Below are 24,634 nucleotides of genomic sequence, written 5' to 3' on the forward strand. Positions count from 1 at the left end.
TTTTTTAATTTTTCCCTCTCTCTCACTTTTTGACTCCTCCCTTTGATGTGAGATCATATAGTTGGTGAATTAGAATGGATACCACTTCTTAGCCATCTTCATGTCATACTTCCTATTCTTTTACCTCTACCTCTCTATAGAAATGAAGGTCCAACCCCTGGCTGTTGGGCTGTGATGAGTGAGGATTTTACCTTATCTTGCCCTATCAGGACCCCTACCCAACTTCCAGTCATCTCCATGCCAAGGCATCTACTTAAGCCATTCTAGGCAAAGCTTGCTGATAAAACTTAAAAACATTAGTGTTTGCATGATAGCATATGTATAATCTATATCATATTACCTGCTGTCTTAGGGAGGGAAGAAGAGAGGGAATGAGGAAGAGAATATAGATTTCAAAGTGTCAGAAAACAATTATTAAAAATTTTATCGACATGTAAAAAATAAAAAATTTAAAAATATTAGTGTTACCTAACTATATAGATCTTGGGGCAGCTAAGTGGATATTTCCTAGCTGTGTTGCTGGAGTCAGGAAGACTCATCTTCCTGAGTTCAGATATGATCTTAAGACACTTACCAACTGTATGACCCTGGACAAGTCACTTAATCCTGTTTGCTTCAGATTCATCATCTATAAACTGAGCTGGAGAAGGAAATAACAAACCACTCCATTATCTTTGCCCAAACCCCGCCCCCCAAATTTAGTTACAGAGTCCGACAGGACTGAACTATAATAGTCTTTTAAGGTTACTGGCTACATGTTAACAGAAAGTAATACAACAAAGATATAATTATTTATAAACTTTTTTTTATCATTAATTGAATTTATTTCCAGGCATCTCAGCTGCTTCCTCCCACCCCACAGCATAAAAGGCATCATTCAGCAAATAGATACATATATATATATATATATATATAGATTATGTCCTTCACGTTTCTAATTCTCAGTTCATTCTTTGGAGGTGAACAGTAACACATTATTCTTCAAATATTAAATCTGTAACTATATAATGTTCTCTTGATTTTACTCATTTCACTCTTCATTATCTTATGTCATGTAGTTCTTTCCAAAGTTAAAAACATTAATCTGCTTGTCATTTCTTATGGTACAGTAGGATTCCATCACAATCACATATCACAATTTATTTAGCCCTTCCCCAGTTGATCCCTTCAATTTCCAGTTCTTTGCTACCACTGAAAGGGCTTCTATAAATATTTTGGAACATATAGATTCTTTTCCTTTTATCCTTCATCTCTTTGGGAAATAGACCCAACAATGGTATTACTGGGTCTAATTATTTGTAATCTTACATGATGAGAATGATAACATACAGTGTCACTTCTATCTCTGCCATTACTGACTTCTGAATTCTGGACATAGTCTTATCAGTTAGGTCTCTCTGGATGCCATTTATTAAAAATGTTCTTCAGAATTCATTTAATGACATTTTATTGAACTATGTTCTTTAAATTTCATTTCCTAATATTTTATTACAAAAGTTCAAACTTCTCTCAGAAAAGTTCTTTTAGATCTTTTTTTTCTTTCCTGTAGCTTCTTAGTCTCTTTCCTGCTTTCACAGTTAAAATGGACTACAGGATGATAAATAAATGCCAGTCTCTCAAGATTTCAAACCCTTTTAAAGATACAAAATGATTTCTGTCACTGCTGGGAGTGGTTTTTGAAGCTGATGTCACAGAGATGCCAAAAGGAATTGTCTACAGTCAAAAAGAAATTTAGATGTCATCTAGTACAAATCTTCTCCCCAATTTAACAGAGGAAACTGAGAGGCAACCAGTTAATTCGAGGGGGTGACTATTTCTAATACTAGAAATCATATACCACTGCAACTAGGCACATGATGCTCTCTACCTCCCCCCCCCCCCCCCCCCCCCGCGCCCCACTCAAGTGGCTATTAAAATATAGTTCACCCATTCATCTCCTTCCTCTTTTGCTTTGGTTTTCAAATGTGAAATAGAAGAATAAGGAAGTGGTATGAGAAACATGAAAAAGCAGAAGAGTTGAAAAGCTGAGGAGCTGAATTCTAGCGTGCTGCCTTGGACAGACTATGCCAATGAGGTATGAGAAGAAAATGTATCTGCTGTCAACTTTTCTCTTTCTCTGGCTCCCAGGTGAGTGGAAATTGAATCTCCAAGCATAGGCAAAGCTGTCCTGGCAAGATAAGTTGCTGGCAGAGGGCTGATAGAGAGGGTGGAAAGAAGGGACTGGAGGAAAACATATATATCCTGATGTCTCCTTCAGGGAAGCCCTGGGAAGACTTTAGGATTGCTTCTCCAAGAGAATCCTTTTATTACCTTTTATTATTATTATTTATTATTATGAAATTTATTAATTTCAATTAATCAGCCAGTCATTCTTCAAGTGTTTATCATTGACTTTATGCTTATAATCTCCATGGAAAATTGTACATTTACTGAAAATCAAATGAGCACTAGAGAACAACTCTGCCTACCCAAAAAGGAGACAGAAGATTGTAGATTGTCATACAGATACTACACATCAGGTAAAGGGGAGGGTGTATTGTATCCTCCATAGAGTTAGTGAATGTATTTCTCTGGTTTATTTTCATTACTTTCAACAGTCTACAAAATAAGAGAGGCTTAGAGGGGAAAAATAAGAATGTGGATGAGGGATCTGAGAGAAGGAAAGATAGAATTTGCCAAGTAGGGAATACAAATGATTCTGGACAAATAGCAAAAGGGAGGAAGCATGCATTGTACATTGAAAGAAGCACTAGGGGGAAGTTAGGTGGCTCATCTCCCAGCTTCCCCCAACTATATTATTTTTAATGGATTTTATTTTTATTGTCTTCTCAATGGGCAGAGGAGGAGGAGGGGAGAAAATTTAAAAATAAAAACAAAATAAAATATAATTTTTCAAAAATGTGATTGTTAAATTTATGTTTGTTAAATTGTTAAAATTATGGTGCCTCCCCAATAGAAAGGGAATAATGTAACTGTAGCATATCCAGAAGGGAAATTCTCCTTCTAATAATTATATTCATTAAGTCAATTTGATTAAATGAATATTAAGCCTTTATTTTATATAAGGCATTATTCTAGACATTAGAGTTCAAATCCTACTTCTGTCACTTATTAATTCCTTAAGAAAACACAAAAACTCTTACCTTCTGTCTTAGAATTGATACTAAGTATTAGTTCCAAGGCAGAAGAGACATAAGAGCTGGATAATTGGGGTTAAGGGGCTTGTCCAGGGTCACATAGCTAGGAAGCATCTGAGGCCAGATTTTTACCCAGAAACTCTTGTTTCCAGGCTTGGCTCTCAATTCAGTGACCACCTAGTTCATTTTTTTCTAAACATGAACTTTCTTGCATTCAAAGGCCTTTTGGATGTCTATACTTCTTTGGCAATCTACTCTAGTTTAAATTAAGGGAGCTTCTGATGCCTTTGGGTACCTGTACTCAGGGGCAGCTCTTGGGACAATGGTGACCTGTGGCAGAGAGAGGAAAGGAAATGAAATTCTGGGTTTATGTCTTTCAGGTTGTTTCTCTGATGGACAGCTATGGAGCCCTAAGCACGTGAATTTTGAAGAGAATAGTTTGGGGACTATAAATTGTAGTTACGCAAAAAAATGGGAGACATATGTAAAGTGGTGGTGTCAAGGATTTCACTGGTCTTGTACTATTCTTGTAAAAACCAAGGAATCGGAGAGTGTGAAAGACCGTGTATCTATCCAGGATGATAAGGCAGCACACACATTCACAGTGACAATAAAAGACGTCAGAAAAGAAGATGAAGGCTTTTATTGGTGTGGGATTGAGAAGTTTGGAACAGACATTGGAAACCAGATTCAACTGACTGTTTCCTCAGGTAGGAGGCTCCTGTGATCTGTGTGTGTTGAGGCCTTGGGGCTCTGGGTTGGGAAATCAATGCCATTTCCCTTCTCTGTGCCAGAGAACTGCTTGGTTGAAGGCTGTAAGGTCCGTTTTAGGGGGAGGAGATGGGTTCATATCCATATTTCTTTCTGATTCCTTTTGTGCCCTGGGCCAGTCATTGTATCCTCATTGACTTCAGAGAGCTTGGATAAAGCTGAGAGCCCTATCAGGACTGGCTTCCTGAGCCTGTGTTGGGATCCCTGTCAACACCCAAAACTCCTTTTTATTCTTTTTTTGGTCGTGTGACTAGGAGGACTCATGCCAAATGCATATTAGACTTGGGTCCCTTATAAAATCATGGCAAGATGACAGAGGCTCTGCTCCATATTAAGATCTATTGTTCAGTCTGAAATGGGTGAATCTGGGACTTTTCTCTAGTGAGTTCTCAGGGGACAAGGGAAAATTTGGGGTTCCCAAAAAACCTAGTTGACAATATCTATATTGTAAGTCTTTTAATCTCATGATCAAATAAATAGGTTAACAAATATATAATTTATTAACAATAAAATATATTACAAGACAAAGACATAGATAAATTACTTAAAATATTTTGGCTGTAAGAAAGATCATAGCTGGAGTAAATTGAAACATTCCCTATAATAACAGATGACTTTTCTTCACTTTTGGAAATGAAATTCCATTATTTAGTTCACAGAAAATACTGATTAAAACTTCACAAGAATCCTTTCCATATTTCTCTTCAAGGAAAAAGTGTTGAAGAAAATGTTATTTTGGTCCTTTTTCTTGCTTTTTTTCTTCAAGCCGTCACAGGTAGCAGTCTCTCCAGAATTACATGACAAACTGAAAATTCATTACAAGATCTTTATAGAATTTTCTTTATAATGTGTTTCTTCATAAAATAAGTCAGTTCAAACAACAAAGAAACTTCTCCTGATCCTTTCTCTTTGTCTTTTCCATTGATTCTTCATAGATCTTCATAGATCCAAGTTAAACTAAACACATTCTCTAAATCTATTAGGGAGAGGCATCTCATAGAGAATTACTACTATAACACCAAAATGTCAGTCCAAATTGCTTTTTCTCACACCTTCCACCTTCCATTCACTTTAGCCTCTCTGGGTTAGCTTAGCAAAACAGGTGTTACATATGCATTTCGAAGTTTCCTTCAGTTTATATTCTTTTCAGCCTGAATGCTTGGAAGTTCTATATTCTATTAAAGGACCATTTCCTTCCACAGGATTATATTTATTTTTGTAGGGTGAGTGGTTCTTGGATGTAGGCCTTTAATTTTTTGCCTTTTGGAATATTCTAAGATATTCTCATCTTTAAAGTACTTGGTCCAGGCTTCTTTGATCTCTGCTGTAGTTAGCTAGTATTTGAATTCTTTCTTCTTTACCGAATTTTAAACTTAAAAGCTCTGGAATTTAGTTATGATATTCCTCAGTTTGAGGTTTCTTTTAGAAGGTGATCAATGGATTCTTTTCAATTTTCATTTTGACCTCTGGTAGTAGTATATCTGAGCAGTTTTCTTTTATGATTTCTTTAAAACATACTTTCCAAGATTTTTGTTTGGGCATGGTTTTTCTGGACTTTGATAATTCTTCAGTGATCTCTCCTTGACTTTGTTTCCCAAGTCAGTTTTTTAAAAACAGTAACTGCCCTACATTTTTTCCAAATTTTTCAATCTTTTGACTTTTTTCTAATATTTCTTATTGTTTCATGCGGTCATAGAGTTCCATTCTATTTTTCAAGGAGAACACTATTTGGGCAAGGTTTTTTACCTTCTGTTCTAATCTATTTATTCTCCTTTTAATATTTTCTCCTTGAAGTTTAATTTCATTTCTAATATCCTTTATCTCTTACTTCAGTTCTAGACTGGATAGATGAACTTAGGTCTATTCTTCCACCACCCAGCCCCAACTCCCCAATTGTTGGTCTTTGTGGGGTCATTTTCAATCATTTCTTTTTCTTTTTCTTTTTTTGGCTGTTTCACAAGTGTTTCTTTCTTTTTTAAAATTTAATTTTATTGATTAAGAAAAAATTTTCATGGTTCCATGATTTATGTTCTTTCCTTCCCCTCCTCCCATGCCCCTCCTGTAGCCAAAGTGCAATTCCACTGTTTCCTGGGGTTTTTATGAGAAAGCTTGGTTTCTAAATAATCTTTCACACTGCCATCTTAACCTGAATTCCAAGAAAATATATGTAAACCATGAAGCTATACATGTAAGTTGTTTCCTTGTGCAGAGCCATTCAAGTAGTACATTTTTGTTTTCTTGGAGGTGCTTTGACAGAATCTCTCCTACTCCCTACCTTACTCCAGATTCACAGGATATATGGAAGGAGGAAGCCAGAGCCCTACTGACAAACTTCCTACTCTTGACCTTTTGCCTGGAGCTGACCCTGACCTCAACAAAGAGAGTCACAGTTTCTCCACTCCACTATTGCACATAACTCTGGGGCCACATGAGAACAGTGGGTGGACATTATCAGTAAAGCTCACTCCACTGATTTGTTGAATGGTTTCAATTGGAAGAGGGACTCCCCAAAGTGAGGACTCCATCACTAGGTTCCTTACAAACTCAGAAGTATCATGTTGTGCTATAAAGGAGTGATAGGAAGAGTGTTCATCAGACAGTGACAATTGATCTGGCTTGTATGTTTAGCGCCAACTACAGGGAAGACAACCACTGATGTCAGAACCACTAATGCCAGAACTACAAATGTGACAACCATCAAAAGTACAAGAAACATCACAGGAATAGTAGACAAGTATTCTAACAAAAGGTAAGGGGAACTGAAGACATTCAACTCCCAGGTATGGTACTAATGGGAACTCAGAGCAATCAAAGCAGGATTTTGCCAAATGCATCTCAATCTTTACCTGGCCCAATGGAAGACTAAGGAATCATTGACTCCTCTAATAGTAGAGGTAGTCTCTCTGTGACTGAGAATGACTCCTCTAATACTCTATTGTTATTTCCTCTGGGGCTTGGAATTGTATCTTCTTTGTATCTATTCTATCCCATCCTTGTGCAGAGCCATTCAAGTAGTACATTTTTGTTTTCTTGGAGGTGCTTTGACAGAATCTCTCCTACTCCCTACCTTACTCCAGATTCACATAATATTATTTACTCTCATTAAAATTTTATCCTTAGTCTCCATGTAGATTAAAAATTAATAACCAAAATATTCCAAGTAACATATTTAATAAGATTTATTAATAATAACTTGAAGTAAAAAAGAAAAAAGAAAGGGCTAGAGAAAAAGAGAAAAGCTTACATACAGAAAAAAAGGGTGTGTGTGTGTGGAAACATCCAACTATATACACACAACACATGTAACAAATATAAACGTGAAGACAAAAGGGAAAGGGATGCTGAGAGATGGAGTCCAAGGATACAAGATTTTCCTAATTACACATCTCTCAATTGCCATGGTGGATCCTGTAAGTGTGGGCTTCACTGATGCTTGAAGCCCTAACTTTCCACTGAATTCAGAAAACTGGAATTCTCTGTCGAAACAGATTTGCTAGAGAAGCAGCAGTTTCTGTCTTTGGGCATTTCCTTCATTTCAAACCTCATCATCTCACCAAAGTATGGTGAGAAAGCTGGAGAGTACAGTGGAAAGATCACTGAGTCTGGAATCAGAGGATTTGAGTTTGAATCCAAACTCTTCTTTTTACTACTTGTGTGCTCCTGGGCAAGTTTTTTCTACTCTCTCTCTATGTGCCTTGGTTTCCTCCTCCATCAAATAAAGAGGATAAAGTGATATCTACTATCGTCCCAGCTCTACGTCTATGATTCTATAGTTAAATTCTATTGCTATCTACTCTTAGAGGTGAGCATTCCCTTAGTCTTAGTTGGGGTTTCCTTTTTTTTCTTCCAGGTTTAAAATCACAGATCTCCAACACCTACTGCCCATCATCTTTGGCATTTTATTAATGTTTGTGGCAGTCTCCATTCTGGTTTGGAGAATGATGCTGAGACAGAAGAAAGGTTAGGAGCCAGCCTTAGGTGTGTGTGGTGGGTAGGAGGGGAAGAAATGAGAAAAATGATTCTTCTCTGGACCCTCTAAACATTTTTATAAGGTCAAGGACACATATGGGATGAGGAGAATTTGTAAAGTTAAGAGGCAGCTTCCAACTTGAAGGGAAAAGCCTGGAGAACTAATTGTATATGAGTCCTGAAGTGAATAATGAAGGAAAATACTTGATACTATTCAAAACTATACTTATGTAAAATATGGTAATTGGTTTTAGTCCAATGGAAATAAGCAATATAAATTTGAATAATGCAACCACTCAGGGATTCATTATTGGTACTAATAAGGACCTAGCTGTAGATAACCTGCTCTACCCCTCCATTTAACACATCTTTAAATATGACCTTTCAAAGTCACTACCCTGGGAACTAACTGATTCCTGAACCAGGACAGGAAGCCAGGATCACGTGTGTGGGGCCCTGGTTATGCGGTTTCTGTTCTTTTTCTCTTGGTGGATTTCCCAATTGGGCTTTGAGGAACAAAGAAATTGCCTAAGTACAGTTAGGAGCTATTTATCCAATCTAGTTTATTTTATTTTAAAAAACTCATTTATCTTACCCTTTTCTAAGCAGTCCTGCTAAAAAAAATTTTTTCTAAACACTTACCTTCCATCTTAGAATTAATACTGTGTAGGTAATAGAGGTTACTTGACCTGGCCAAGGTCACATAACTAAGAAGCATCTGAGGTCAAATTTGAACCCAGGACCTCCCATCTCTAGTCTTGGTTCTCAATCCACTGAGCCACCTAGCTGTCCCAGACCTGCACATTTCTGTGAGTAGTGGCTATGTGAGTTTTATTGGGGATAGTGTATGTATCCTCCATCTCTGTATCCAGTTTGAGAGGTATGGAGAGGTATGGTCATTATTGAAGGGTTTTCCCTCATTCTCCCCGATTTGCCCAGGTTTCTTTTCTTATAACACTACACTGTTCTTTTACAAGTGGTCAGTTTTCTAATTCAGACATGGGAATTGCATAATTTTCCTGTCTCGTTCTACTTCCACATTTTCATATTTGACATATTTGTTGTAGCTAATTTTAGAATCTACTTAGATAACGAATTAAGTCTTTTCCTCATCACAATCTATATCTTATTGTCCTGTGGTGGTTGGGGAGAGATGGGAGAGTGTCACCCTGCCTTTGGATGGAGAGAGAGGGCCAAAGCATTTAAGTGCAAGTTTACACAGGGAAAAATCAAGTAAGTTAATCAAAATCAAGTAAGTTAATACTAGGACCCTTATCAATAATGCTAATTCACTCAATGGTACTTTTTAAAGTCATGAAGGCAGGGGGCAGCCAGATAACTCAGTGGATTGTGAGTCAGACCTGGAGATGGGAGGTCCTTAGTTCAAATATGACCCTAGACACTTCCTAGCTGTGTGACCTTGGGCAAGTCACCAAAAACCCCATTGCCTGACTCCTCCTGTTCTTCTGACTTGAAACCAGTATATTATTGATTCCAAGATGGAAGGAAAGGGTTAAAAAAAAAAGGTATGGTGGCACAGTGGATAGAGCTCCTGACCTGGAGTCAGGAGAATATGACTTCAGAGATTCCTATTGTGTGACACTGGGCAAGTCCCTTAACGCTATTTTCCTATCTCTTGCCCTTCTGTCTTAAAATTGTTACCAAGGTGGAAAGTAAGGGTTTAAAAAAAATAAACAAATAGGGTCAAATAGGTGGCAAAGTGGATAGAGAGCCAGGCCTAGAGATAGGAGGTCCTGGGTTCAAATCTCACCTCAGACACTTACTAGCTGTGTGACCCTGGACAAATCACTTAATCTTCATTGCCTCAACCTAACTACTTTAATGCCTTGGAACTGATACTTAGTATTGATTCAAAGACAGAAGTAAGTGTTTAATAACTAAATGAATAAAAGTCATGGAGGGAGAAAAGTATTTCTTAAACTAAACTATGGTGTGGTTTAGAAATGGAAAAAATCTTACTTAAAAAAACAAACAAAAAGGGGGCAGCTGGGTGGCTCAGTGGATTGAGAGTCAGACCTAGAGACGGGAGGTCCTAGGTTCAAATCTGACCTCAGACACTTCCCAGCTGTGTGACCCTGAGCAAGTCACTTGACCCCCCATTGCCTAGCCCTTACCACTCTTCTGCCTTGGAGCCAGTATTGACTCCAAGACAGAAGGTAAGGGTTTAAAAACAAACAAACAAACAAAAAACCTTTGAACCAATCTGCCCTGTGTAGCCTCATAGGAAGGCTTTTGGACCCTAGAGATGAGGGATTGATTAGTGCAACAAAGAGAAAGTAGGATGAGGTTAGTAGGAGGAATAGAATACAGGAAGAAGAAGAAAGACTTTTTTTTAAAGTTTATATATTTTGACAAGTAAGACCCTCTGAGAGTAAAAGCTTGAAGGTGGGTAAAAATTATCCATTTGGAAATATCAGTATAAACAAGCTTTTACGGAGTCAGTATGCTCGGGTTTCAAGCCCAGCTCTGCCACTTACTAGCTGAGGGAGAAGGGGACTTTAGAGATGAATTGTCACTCAACAGTCTCATATTATTGATGAGCAGTTAGACAAAATGTTTTGCAATCATAACTTGCTATATAAACATAAGTTCTTATAACCCACCGGTCTTTTTTGCCTTTCTCTGAGAATGATATGGCATTCTAATGCTGTTTCTTTTTTGTCTATTAAATTTAATTTTTTAAAAAATTATATGTAGAAATAATTTTTGACAATTGTTTTCTGATATTTTGTGATTCAGATTCTCTCCCTTCCTCCCTACCTCCCTGAGGTGGTAAATAGTCTGATATAGATTATAGCAATGATTTCAAGCAATTTCCATATTCCCCATGTCCTCACTGAAGACACATATCACATATACAATAACAAACTCATGAAGGAAATAAAATGAAAGATGGCATGCTTTGATCTACAAACAGATTCCAACAATTCCTTCTTTGGCTATGGATAGCTTGTTTTTGTTTGTTTTTTAAATCATGAGTCCTTTGGGATTATCTTGGAACCTTGTTTCACGGATAATAGTTTAGTCTGTCACAGTTGATCATTGTATAATATTTCTGTTACTGTATACATTGTTTTCTTGGTTCTGCCCATTTCACTTTGCATCAGTTCATATATAATTCCAGATTTTTAACCCTTGATTGTTTTTTTCCCTTTTAGAAGCTGAAAAACTTGCCAAGGAGGTAAGAAAGCCTTTGTTGTCATTGGGATGGGCAAAAGCTTTCATGTGGATTGAAATCAGGAGAGAAAATTGGTTATGCTCTGTATAACTTGCCAGGGGCATATGTCCTATGCTCTAAGGACTGGACTCTCATTGGCCGGTCCCCATAATACAAATATATGCCCTATCTTGGGAAGTAGCAATTGAAGATTTTAAAACTACACAGTAGTGCTTGGAGAAGACAACTTTGCAAAGGGAGACCAGGGGAATAGATAGGATTGAGCAAAGGACACCCAAGCAGTCTCGGAATTCAAGGTGAGGATGGAGCAGAATCTGAAGGAGCCATAGTGGGGATGGAAATGATGGGAGGTGTTGTGGTAGTACCAGTAAATACTGGTGAGTGAGGAGTTCTTCATTGAAGAAAGGCCTGTCAGGGGGAAAAAAAAAAAGAGGAACTTCTGGTCATTCAGGTGTGGGCTTATTTACATGGAAATGGGCATTCGGTCCAGATCATAAAAACTTTCTATTGGTACAGCAGACCACAGAGGAGGGCATTTGTTATGCACATCTGACCCTGCAGCAGAGGACATTCAGAGATACCCATCTAGATTTTCCAGAGGAGGAAGCTTCACCCAAAGCCTCTAACAGAGTCAACAGCAGCTACAATGAAGTAGAATATGTCACTATGGTAAGTGCAGAGTTAGATCTGTTTTGTTTTAAACTCAAACCCTGATGCTATAGGGTCCAGAGCACTTATCATCAGAGAATGTTGGCAGTAGATGTGATGTAGTTCAAGCTTTTCACTTATTTTTTAAACCCCTTACTTTCTATCTTAGAATCAATACTGAGTATCTATTCCAAGGCAGAAGAGTGATAAGGGCTAGGCAATTGGAGTTAAGTGACTTGCCCAGGGTCACATAGCTAGGAAGTGTTTGAGGTCAGATTTGAAACCAGGACCCCCCAACTCTAGGTCTGGTTCTTTATTCACTGAGCCACCTAGATGCCCCTTTAAAGTTGAACCCAACAACTTTACCTTCTGTCTTTGAATCCATACTAAATATTGGTTTTAAAGTAAGAGTATGTTTGCTTAAATGTTATTCCCCCTTGCTCTGCTACAGTTTAGCCTGGAAGGTCAGTGAATCATGGAGGTATTGTCAAATCTAGCCTGTCTGCTCGTTTTTGTAGGGAAAGTAATCTAAGAATGTTTAAAAAACATAATAGCTTTTATTTAAAAATATAAAAATCATTCCTAGTTAGTTGCTTATACCGAATTGGCATCACTTTGCCAGTTCATAGTCTAGCCTGAACTTCATCACTATGTCCTGAAGAATGGCAGAAGTTTTGCCAAATTTAAAATGTGAATAAATTATATCTGTTATATTCCATTCTCTTCACTTCATTCAGTGATTTTATAGTCATTTCCAAAAACAAAACGAGGGGGAGCTAGGTGGCACAGTAGAGTGCTCAGTCTGGAGTCAGGAAGACTCATCTTCCTGAGTTTAAAACTGGCCTCACACATTTACTAACTGGTTGACCCTGGGCAAGTCACTTAATCCTGTTTGTATCAATAAAATAAAATTAAAAAAAGAAATGAGGTTAGTGTGACATGACTTGTTCTTCATGAAACCTTTTTGTAGTCTAATTCCTTTTTTTTACACCTGAGGAAATCGAGGCTCTGAAAGATTAAGTGATTTATACAGGATTATACAACTATTAGTGGAAAAGCCAGAATTCAAACTCAGTGGATTCTTCTCTGACATGATGCTTTTAAAAAATGATTCTTTACCTACTATACTTCAGTTCCTTTTAAGCTTGAGGCCCATGTGCCCTGTTTTTCCTTCTCACCCCTCTTCCCCCTTCCCACTTCTTCTCAGTCAGTGGAGCTTCTGGAAGTAAATTTAAGAGTCCTGAATCCCCACCAAGTTCCTATGTTCTAGAAAATGTAAGGAGAAGGCATTGGCCTTTTTCTTTGTTTCTTGTGATTCTTTACATGACCCTGACCTGCTCTCCTATATGGATATATTCCTAACATTCCCTCTCACTCCATTCCTTTCTTGTCAATCCCCTCTCTGACTGTTTTGATTTGTTTTGCAGGCTTCTCTCAGAGGGGAGAATATATCCTATGATACTCTTTCTCTGGATACGCCAGACCAGAACTCAATATATAGCAACATGGGAAATCTGAACTCCCAACATCACCTGAGAAATCCTGTTGAGGAAAATTAATACAACTTGTAAAAGAAGACTTAGTTTTCCCCCTGGTACTTCTCTGATCTTAGCCCTGACTTGACTTGCTTCCTGATTCTTTCTCTTTCATCTCCCCTACCTTCTTCTTCCAATGACATCTACTTTGGCCTCTGGCTAAAGAACAGGCTTGACCAGCGGATTCTAATTGGACTCATGTTTCCCTGGATGGTAGGGATTGTCTACTGAAGCAGGAGCTGTCCCCTTGGTAAATTTAACAGAACTTCTATTCATTCTCTCTCTTCCTCTCTTTGGAGCAATGTCAACCTGGAACTCAGAAAGCTACTTCCTCTGATTTCTAAAGAGCAGAGAGGGGAAATTTCAACCCCTATCTTGCCAAGCAATGACAACTGCACACACAATATAAGAATATGATGGGTCTGAGCCGAGACCTCAAGCTCTGTGTAGCTTTTCTCTACATGAACATGAAAGACTGATCTGTGATCCTGAGATGGATGTTTCAAGCCTTGGCAGAAGCCTTGCAGGTTCAAGATGTTGGGAGTGGCTGAGTATACATGCTGGTCACCCAGAAGGAAGTAACCACCACTACTTCCTGGAGGAGAAATGACTACCGTCTGGAAAATATTACAATTAAGAAAGTCTGAGTCATGTCCTGACTTGCCAAGAGATCTGAATTTGTGCACTGGGGAAGTGATGGAAACCAGAAAGGAAAGTGAAATATCTGTCCAGCAGCAGTCTTCATTTCCTGTAAGAGTATAATAGTATTTATGAGTTATTGTATCATGTTTTAAATATTTGTTAAAGCATAATTTAAAACATTTTGTGTCTTAAGCATCTTTTTTTGCAGTGGAAGATGGAAATAACTGTCTTATACCTGATCTACTTTTCACATTCAATGCCTTTCTGGAAGGGACTTTGTCAACCCTTTTTGGAAAAATCCCAGACAGGAGTCATTCCTAAGCTTTATCTGAGAGTTGGGGCTTTATTGAGCTACAGAGCATGAGAAAAGTTTGATCCCTTTTCTTAAGGGAGGAATCCGTATAGACACAATCTCAGTCTTTGCAAGTCCAGAGATAGTACATGTGTTAGTGGGAAGAAAGTTCCCCTCACTGGGTGTTGAGGAGCAGTAGGATGTGACTCTTACTCTTATGAATCCTTTAAAATGAAGCAGATAGGTAGCACTGTGAATAGGCCAGGACACCTGCAATCAGGAAGTCATTAATTCAAATCTAGACTCAGAAACTTATTAGCTGTGTGACATAACAAGTCATTTAATCTCTTTCTGCCTCAGTTTCTTCAACTCTTAAATAGGAATAATAACACCTTTCTTCCAGAATTGTTGTGAGGATCAAATGAGATATATTTGTAAAGCACTTAGCACAATATAGGCTGGCATATGGTGGGCACTTAATAAATTCTTCCTTACTTATTTTATTAAAAAAATTTTTTCCTTGGTTATTCTGAAGTTAATCATCATCAACAATTTGAATATTTCTATATACAAGAAGGAGAAAGGACTATACATGAAATAATGAATCTTTTAAATCTAGCTTGCATTTATAATGAACTAAATGTTATTTTAAAAGCTATTGTTTTCCCCAATCCTACCCTTGTTTATGTCTAATTATGAAACTCCTGTTCTGAACTTTTTAAAAATCATCTCATGACCTTCTTTTCTTTATTTTCTTTTTTGAATAATCCAAATCCACCACCCTCTCAAAAATCCCACACTGTAAAAAATAAGTAGTCAAACAAAATAAACCCACAATTTGACCATATTAAAAAAAAAGAATATTTCAGTCTACTCCAGTCCACCTCTCTGACAGGATGTCAATTCCATGTCCCATCACTGATCTTCTGGCATAATGGTTGGTCACTACATTGACCAGAATTCTTATATCTTTCAAAGTTATTTTCCATTACAATATTGCATTATTGTAGAAATTATTCTCCTGGTTCTACTCTCTTCATCAGTTCATGTCTTCCCAGGATTCTCTGGATCCATCCTTTTTGTAATTTCTTATGATGCAATGATATTTCATTATATTTATGTATTCATTCAGTCATTCTCCAAATTGTGGGTGCCTCTTTAGTTTTCAATTCTTTGCCACAACAAAAAGTAGTGCTATAATTATTTTTGTATTGATGGGTCCTTTCTTTTTTTTTAGCTTCATTACTTTTTTAATTTTAATTTTATTTAATTGATTAAGAAAAATTTTCCATGGTTACGTGATTCATGTTCTTACTCTCCTCTCTTCCCAACCCGCAATTCCACTGGGTTTTACATGTGTCATTGATCAAGACCCATTTCCATATTATTAATATTTGTACTAGGGTGATCGCTTAGAGTCTACATCCCCAATCATATCCCCATCGACCCATGTGATCAATCATATGTTTTTCTTCTGTGTTTCTACTCCCACAGTTCTTTTTCTGGATGTAGAGTGTTCTTTCTCATAAGTCCCTCAGAATTGTCCTGGATCATTGCATTGCTGCTAGCAGAGAAGTCCATTACATTCGACTGAACCACAGTTTATTAGTCTCTGTGTACAATGTTCCCCTGGTTCTGCTCCTTTCACTCTGCATCAGTTCCTGGAGGTCATTCCAGTTCACATGGAATTCCTCCAGTTCATTATTTCTTTTAGCACAATAGTATTCCATCACCAACAGATACCACAATTTGTTTAGCCATTACCCAGTTGAAGGGCATCCCCTCATTTTTCAGTTTTTTGCCACCACAAAGAGCACAGCTATAAATAATTTTGTACATGTCTTTTTCCTTATTATCTCTTTGGGGTACAAACCCAGCAGTGCTATGGCTGGTCAAAGGGCAGGCATTCTTTATTGCCCTTTGGACATAGTTCCAAATTGCCTTACAGAATGGTTGGATCAATTCACAACTCCACCAGCAATGAATTAGTGTCCCCACTTTGCCACATCCCCTCCAGCACCTATTACTTTCCTTTGCTGTCTATGGGTCCTTTCTTACTGATCCCTTTTGATTCTATGCCTCATAGTATCTGTCATAGCAGTATTCACAGTTTAATGGCTTTTAGTATCAATTTAGTATCAATTATTTTCTAGAATGATTGGACTAATTCATAACTTCAATAACAATATGTTAGTAAGTCTGTTTTCTTTCATCCTTACCCCTCTAAAAATTATAATTTTTCTTTTTCTTTATGTTTTGCCATTCTGGTGGGTATGAATTAGAAACTCAAGAGTTGTATTAATATGTATTTCTCTTCCTATTAATAGTTTGGAATATTTTTTCCATATGATTGTTGATAGATTATATTTCTTCTTTTGAGAACTGCCTGTTCACATCCCTTGACCACTTCCTTATTTTTGATAATTTATCTATTGGGGGATGGCTAGTAATATATTTGAATTATTACTTATAAATCCCCAGCAATGAAATGCTTCTTTCCTAATTTTAGCTATATTAATTTTATTTGTACAAAGGCTTTTCAATTTTAAGTAACTAAAATTGTCTACCTTCTCTTTTGTGAACTTTTTTTGTCCTTTATTTGGTCATGAACTCTTTTATCCAAAGATATAAAATATGTCTCCTTTTTTTCCTCTAAATTGTTTATGTGACCCCTTATATATAGCTCCTATATCCATTTATAACTGATGGTGGTATATTTTGTGAAATTTGATCCAAACCTAATTTCCGTCAGATTGTTTTCCATTTTTCCCAGAAATTCTTCATAAGTGGTGAGCCTTTAGTAGTTTCAGAAACCCTTTGAGAAGATATATTTCTAAGAATGCATTATTTCTATTTCTAAGTTTTAAATAGAAACTTGGATCTGTCCTTTAAACCTTTTTTCTCATTCCTTTGTTTCTAACAAATCCAAGGAAAGTGGCCAGAGCATCTCCTAAGTTGGGATGATTGAAATGGAAGATTATGAGCTCAGTCCTTCCCAGTAAACAAGAACTGGCTCAAACTAAGTAGGTCTGGAAGGCAGCATCCTTGGATCTCCCGTTGAAATGAGGTCATTTCATGGGGAGGTCAAAAACTTAAACAGACCCGACTTGATGTACTCATCAAGATCACAAAGGGCTATTAAAATCATATAACCAGGGATAACACCCCCATTATCATGAAGGAACTTGGGTGAGCCTGAGAGAAAACTGTTCCTTTTCTTCATTAGGTATTCACCAGTTAGGTATATATTGCACTGTCTAGGGGGAGGGCCCAAAATTGTATTTAATTTTAAAGTATAACTGATAAAGATACTATCTTTGTTTTTTATCTCAGAGAGAGATGTCACTGACCAATAAATTTATTAGTTTTTGCTAGTCTGACCAAAAGTTGATTTTCTTACCTGGAATCCAGTCTCTTGGAATTTTTAATTGCCACATCTTCATTTTACAGATGTGAAAACTGAGGACCAAAAAGGGAAAGTAGCTTATTCACATTAAAAATAGTTCTAAAAATGGGAGAGGTAGGAAAAAAAAAACAGGAGGTTATTCTAGTCATGTAGAGCTTGGAAGAGAAGGTTAAATTTGGGAAAGAAAGGAGGGACTAAATTAAAATAGTGAGAAAGTTCTTGTGAGGAACAAATAGAGGAGAATAAAGATAGAAGAAAAATCAGTTTGTGTAAGGACTGGAGTTGAGATCTATTTTAAAGCTCCAGGGACACATAAGACAAAATAGGGACACTACAGATGAAACTTGAGGCCTTTGGGGAACACAAGAAAGGAACAAAAAGAGACTTGGAGATGGGCCATGGTGTAAGAACTATATTCTGCTCTTCCTAGCCCTCAGAAGACCACAAGGACTTCCTATGGCCATGGGAAGTTCTCATAACTTCCTCCCTGGGTTTCTAGCAAGGATAAGGGTGGATGCTCTCAGAGGCATCATGCTAGGGATGTGAGTGGGAGAAGACAATACTTGTGTAGGTATCTTGCTACCTAAAAGTCTGATCTGCTCCTTCCAAGTTAGATCTCTCCATTAGAATCTTGTTTGTTCTCAGACCTTTGCCCCCTTGCACTGGCTATACTCTTCTTTCATCCTTTCAACCCCTTGGAGAATCAGTTCTATACTTTCTCTTGAGTTCCTTGCCTCCTTATGCTATTCTATTGCCAAACTTGCCCTGCCCAGGATCTGCCCTGGATTATCCCTATTATCTATTGCCTTCATTCCTATTCATGCTGCTGAATAAAGTTGGAAAAAATCATGGTATTCTTGATTAGATCCACTACAAATTTATATTGCATAACCACTACTGGGTCGTCATTGTAGCAAGCAATGCCTTTATACCTCCTCAATTAGTTTACTATCCCATTCACTACGGTGATTTTCTGAAACATTTTCATTCCCCTTCAAGTCTTCTCCTATCTCCTTTTCCTTCTACTCTCTCAGCTGGAATTTACCTTATATTTCACTGAAAAAATTAAAGCCATCTGCCAATTGTCTTTTCTCTCATTCTTCTCATCTCCATCACTTAAATGCTTTCTGCCATTATCTCCATTTTTACTACTGTTTCCCATGAAGAGGTAGCCCTTCTCCTTGCCAAGGCAAACCTCTCTACATGTACAAGTGATCCCATTACATCCTAGACCATTTCTCCCCTCCACTCTTCCTAAAGGTATGGGGTCAAATTATTTTCCAGAATGGCTAGACCAGTTGCCTCTCAAGGATACCACCATCCTCCTAGGTACTTTACAATTCAGATACCATCTTTGACTCTAAGCATCAATTCTTTTTTTTTTTAAACCTTACCTTCCATCTTGGAATCAATACTGTATATTGGTTCTAAGGCAGAAAAGTGGTAAGGGCTAGGCAACACACAGCTGGGAAGTATCTGAGACCAGATTTGAACCTAGGACCTCCCATCTCTAGGCCTGGCTCTCAATCCACTGAACTACCCAGCTGTCTCCTGTAAGCATCAACTCTAAGACAGAAGAGTAGTAAAAAGGTTAAGTGACTTGCCCAGGGTCACACAGCTAGGAAGTGTCTGAGGCCATATTTGAACCCAGATCCTCCCAACTCCAGGCCTGGCACTCCATCCACTATGCTACTGAGGCTCTTAATAAATGTTTATTGAGTTACTTTATATCTGGAGAGCTACTGGGTCCTGACATCTAAGATGCTTGTGCTCCTCACCTGTGGTCTCTGGATTTCTGTTTCTATGGTATCTCTAGCACAGCCATACTGCCAATAGAATCTATCATACCACTTATGATAAAGGGCAAGAAATATCCATAGTGTTGCTGTTGCCATGTTTGACTTACAACTTACCCATCTTGAGCTATCCTTTTGAGGTGTGAGATTACTCTAGGTCAGCAGCAGAAAGGCTGGTCCAGGGCCAAAGTTTCATAGAATATGGAATCTTAGAGACCATTCAGGGAGGGAAAGTGACTTAGCCAATGTCACAGTTAATTGGTAACAGAATTAGGAATTGAACCGAGGTCTCCTGACTAAGGGGTCAGTTAAGCATCACAATGGAATAGAGTTCTGAGTTTGGAGTCAAGGAGACTCATCTTCCCGAGTTCAAATCTGGCCTCAAACACTTACTAGCTGGGTGATTCTGGGCAAGTCATTTAACTGTTCTTACTTTAATTTCATCATCTGTAAAATGAGCTGGAGAAGGAAATGGCAAATCTCTCCAGTTTCTTTGCCTGAACAGCAAACTCCTGACTAAATCCATTGGTCTTGCCACTCCATTGTGCTCATTCCATGGAAGCATATCCCTCTAGGACTTTCATTATTCAGTTTTCAGTCTTTTCCCTTACTAGTTGTCAACATCATCATCATAATTTGATTATATATTGCAGTTTCCTCTAGGATTTTAGCACTCTATGAGAATCTTGGATGCAAAGATTTTTTTTTTGTTGTTGTTAATGATCCTTGTGTCCTGTCAGGGGGCTGAGACACAGGCATAAGTACTGATTGGATATTGTTGTTTCTCCTTCATTTTCAAAGAGCCCCATGGGGGCAGCTGGGTAGTTCAGTGGATTGAGAGTCAGGCCTAGAGATGGGAGGTCTTAGGTTCAAATCTGGCCTCAGACACTTCCCAGCTGTGTGACCCTGGGCAAGTCACTTGACCCTCATTGCCTAGCCCTTACCACTCTTCTGCTTTGGAGCCAATACACACAATTGATTCCAAGACAGAAGGTAAGGGTTTAAACAAAAAAAAACAAAAACAAAAAACAGGGGGCAGCTGGGTGGCTCAGTGGATTGAGAGTCAGGCCTAGAGATGGGAGGTCCTGGGTTCAAATATGACCCCAGACTCTATCCAGCTGTGTGACCCTGGGCAAGTCACTTGACCCCCATTGTCTAGCATCACAGTTTAATATCTTGACTTGTGCATGAATTGAAGTGAGGAAGTCTCCCAAAGTCATCACCTCACTCTCTCTTCCAGAGTCATTGAAGTCCAGTGGCAGAACAAAAGTCAGGATGATTAGTGATGACTTGGGGTGCAATGGATGAGCCCGTGATTTTCCATGTCTGACCAAGCTTTAAGCACTCCAAGGTGCTTCCTTCAGATTCCTTCATAGCCACTGGAACAAATTGTTCTCATTTAACCACTTCTGCTAGGGAAAGTCTTCTCATGTTTGTGAATTAATTCACTGATGGGTTTGTGATCCACTGCTTACCTTCAACCTGGTTTAACCTACCTGCCAAGATCGTTTACCAGAATGTGGCCACTGCTCATGCTACAGCTTCCTGGAGCTACAGGTGAGAGTTGAGTGCCAGGTAGACACCAACAGAGGATAAACAGCTCTAAAAAGTGTTCATCAAGCCCTCACACCAGAAGTTTTAGTTCTCCTTGAATATCTATATACCCCACTAACTGGATAATCCCAACATAAAGAGATTAACTACAGAAACCAGATCTTGGAAGGGAACTTTAGCTGAGATCTGAACAAACATGCCCTCAGCAATATCTCCTGCTAATGGTTATCTCATTTTTGCTCAAAGACCTCTAGAATAGAGAAAGACTTCTCTGGGAGGCCCATTACACTTTTGGACTGTTCTCATTGTTAGGAAGTTTTTCTTTGCATTGAAGGGAAACCTGCCTCTTTGCAGCTTTCTCTCAATTCTCTGCTCCTGGTTCTTTCCAATTTGAGGAGAGCAATTCACTTTCCTCTTTCATCAGATGGCCTTCAAGCATTTGAAAACAGTTTATAATAATCTGCCTTTCAAAAAGTAATGAGGGGGCAGCTGGGTAGCTCAGTGGATTGAGAACCAGGCCTAGAGACGGGAGGTCCTAGGTTCAAATCCGGCCTCAGCCACTTCCTAGCTGTGTGACCCTGGGCAAGTCACTTGACCCCCATTGCCTAGCCCTTGCCACTCTTCTGCCTTGGAGCCAATACACAGTATTGACTCCAAGACGGAAGGTAAGGGTTTATATTAAAAAAAAAAAAAGTAATGAAAGTCAGGGCAGCTGGGTGGATCGGGGGATTGAGAGTCAGGCCCAGAGACAGGAGGTCCTGGGTTCAAATCTAGCCTCAGATACTTCCTAGCTGTGTGACCCTGGGCAAGTCACTTAACCCCTGTTGCCTAGCCCTTACCACTCTTCTGCCTTAGAACCAAATAAGGCAGAAGGTAAGGATTAAAAAAAAAAGTAATCACAGTGAATCTGTTAATGTTATTGACCTTTATAAGCATAGTAGGAAAGGTAGTGCTATCCTAGAGAGGGCTGCTCAGTCACCCAGGATGCTGCCGAACATCTCTGCTGCCCTACAGGGCCCAGCGACCACTGGTCCGTGGGCTGCCTACGTGGAGGATTGTGACTACAACTGCCAGTGGTCACCTCCACCTGTTGCGTCGTCACTCCCCCATCGCTGCAGGTCTTGAAGAGGGTGGATGGGGTTAAGATAGATGAGTGTGCACAAAGATACTTGTGCGTGAAGGAGATTTAAGTGGAAAAGTCAATGCACAGTGACAGTCCCATTCTCTCAGCATTGGAAGCCTGGGTCCAGTGGCACGAAAAGTCGTTACACCTGGAGACTTCCTCAGCTGCATTGGACGGCCGTGTTGTCCTTTGTGCTCCAACACGCCCTAAGCACTCCACAGTGCTTTGCTGTGTCGCCATCTCAGCCGTTGAACCTTCTTATTGGTTTCTTCCATCTGTTCCACCGAAGCAGTCTTCACACGCTGGGTGAGCAAAACCCTGGTTCACCAGGGGTCGACGACGACCCGATGGCTACCCTCACAAGGTTTGGCGGGCCTGTCGAAGCCGTTGCCCGGGGTGTGGCCGCTGCCGCATGCTAGCAGCTACTGGGAGCCACAAGTGAGAGCTGGGTGTCAGGTGAGGGTCAGAGGCTGGAGAGCTGCCCTAGGAGGGCACGACAAGCCCTCCATACCAGAGATATTACCCCTCCCTGAGCACCCTATACACCCCAGTTGACCTTCAGTCAGCTTCTCAACCTACCTTCTTCAGTCGACCAAAGCACCCTTGACCAGATCCCCCAAAACCACACCATTGAACAACTTGATGTCCCTCCTTCAATAGAGGAAGTCCAAAAAGCCATTAAACAAATGAGTGCAGGCAAGGCACCCAGTAAAGATGGGATCCCAACCAAGGTGTACAAGGCCTTAAATGGAAAGGCGCTCCAGGCATTCCACATAGTGCTGACCAGCATATGGGAAGAGGAAGACATGCCCCTAGAACTCAGAGATGCCTCCATCGTAGCCCTATACAAGAACAAAGGCGCATGAGCAGCCTGTGACAACTACAGAGGCATCTCACTACTCTCCACTGCTGGAAAGATCCTCGACCGTGTTATACTCAACAGACTCCTGTCATCTGTTTCAGAGCAGAACCTGCCTGAATCACAATGTGGCTTCCAACCAGATCGCAGCACCATCGACATGGTCTTCACGGTGAGGCCAATGCAGGAAAAATGCCTTGAGCAGAACCTGAGTCTCTACATTGTCTTCATAGACCTGACAAAGGTGTTCGACACAGTGAACAGGGACGCATTGTGGGTGATCCTCAGCAAGCTCGGTTGCCCAGCAAAATTCGTCAAACTGATCCAGCTCTTTCATGTCGACATGACAGGGGAAGTCCTATCTGATGGAGAGACTTCTGATCGCTTCAACATCTCCAATGGCTTGAAACAAGGCTGTGTCCTCACTCCTGTACTATTCAACCTATCCTTCACCCGAGTATTACGACATGCTGTGATGGATCTAGACCTGGGCGTCTACATCAAATACCAACTGGATGGCTCACTATTCGACCTCCGCCACCTGACTGCAAAAACAAAGACAACAGAGAGACTCATCCTGGGAGCTCTCTTTGCAGATGACTGTGCTCTCATGGCCCACCAAGAAAATCATCTCCAAACCATTGTGGACAGGTTCTCTACAGCAACAAAACTGTTTGGCCTGACTATCAGCCTCAGCAAAACAGAGGTGCTGTTCCAACCTGCACCAGGGAGGCCAACGAACCAGCCGTGCATTACAATCGACGGCAGGCAGCTTTCTAACATCAACACTTTCAAGTACCTGGGCAGCACCATCACCAACGACGGGTCCCTAGACCACAAGATTAATGCCAGGATCCAAAAGGCCAGCCAGGCACTCGGGCGGCTGCTCTCCAAAGTCCTCCAACACAGAGGTGTAAGCACTGCGACGAAGCTCAAAGTGTACAACGCAGTGGTCCTCAGCTCGCTCCTGTACGGTTGTGAGACATGGACACTGTACCGGAAGCACATGAAACAGCTGGAACAATTCCACCAATGCTCCCTCCAGTCAATCATGAGGATCCGATGGCAGGACCGAATCACCAATCAGGAAGTCCTCGACAGAGCCAACTCCAGCAGCATCGAAGTCATGGTCCTCAAAGCCCAGCTACGATGGTCTGGACACGTCATCCACATGGACCCACAGCGAATACCAAGACAGGTATTCTATGGTGAACTGTCAGCTGGACTCAGGAAACAAGGTCGACCAAAGAAAAGATTCAAGGATCAGCTAAAGTCAAACTTGAAGTGGGCTGGCATTACACCAAAGCAACTAGAACTTGCTGCCTCTGTCAGAAGCAGCTGGCGAACCCACATTAACCATGCCGCCACCACCTTTGAAGATGAGCAACGTCAACGTCTTGCCACTGCGCGTGAACGCCGACACCAGGCCACAACCGCACCTCCCGTAACAACCGGCGTCCCATGCCCCATGTGCCACAAACTGTGCGCCTCAGTCTTTGGACTCCAAAGCCACGTGAGGGTACATCAATAGATGATAATGCACAAGGATAATAGTCATTCTCGGTCACCGAGAGACTACTACTAGGAAAGGTAGATCATGATTTAGATATGGAAGAGAACTTAGGCTCCATTAGTCATGGGATCATACAGTTAGAACTGGAGGATCAACTAATCTAGCATTGGCAAACCTTTTAGAGATTATG

General features: G+C 39.8%; 2 protein-coding genes across 2 annotated transcripts in view; one reads left to right on the forward strand and one right to left on the reverse strand.

The window, feature by feature from the left end:
- The window catches only part of RAB37 (RAB37, member RAS oncogene family), a 99,325-nt gene that overhangs the window by 37,319 nt on the left and 37,372 nt on the right, over nt 1-24,634 (reverse strand). The gene's annotated exons all lie outside the window — the stretch shown is intronic.
- On the forward strand, nt 1,966-14,711 carry LOC103104530 (CMRF35-like molecule 1). The gene is made up of 7 exons (XM_007482688.3): nt 1,966-2,127; nt 3,518-3,847; nt 6,537-6,657; nt 7,759-7,868; nt 11,057-11,079; nt 11,593-11,745; nt 13,152-14,711. The coding sequence occupies exons 1-7, from the start codon at nt 2,064-2,066 to the stop codon at nt 13,281-13,283; spliced, it is 933 nt and encodes a 310-aa protein (XP_007482750.2). The 5' UTR covers nt 1,966-2,063; the 3' UTR covers nt 13,284-14,711.

The sequence above is a fragment of the Monodelphis domestica genome, chromosome 2 (genome assembly GCF_027887165.1).
Source record: "Monodelphis domestica isolate mMonDom1 chromosome 2, mMonDom1.pri, whole genome shotgun sequence".
Taxonomy (NCBI): Eukaryota; Metazoa; Chordata; class Mammalia; order Didelphimorphia; family Didelphidae; genus Monodelphis; species Monodelphis domestica.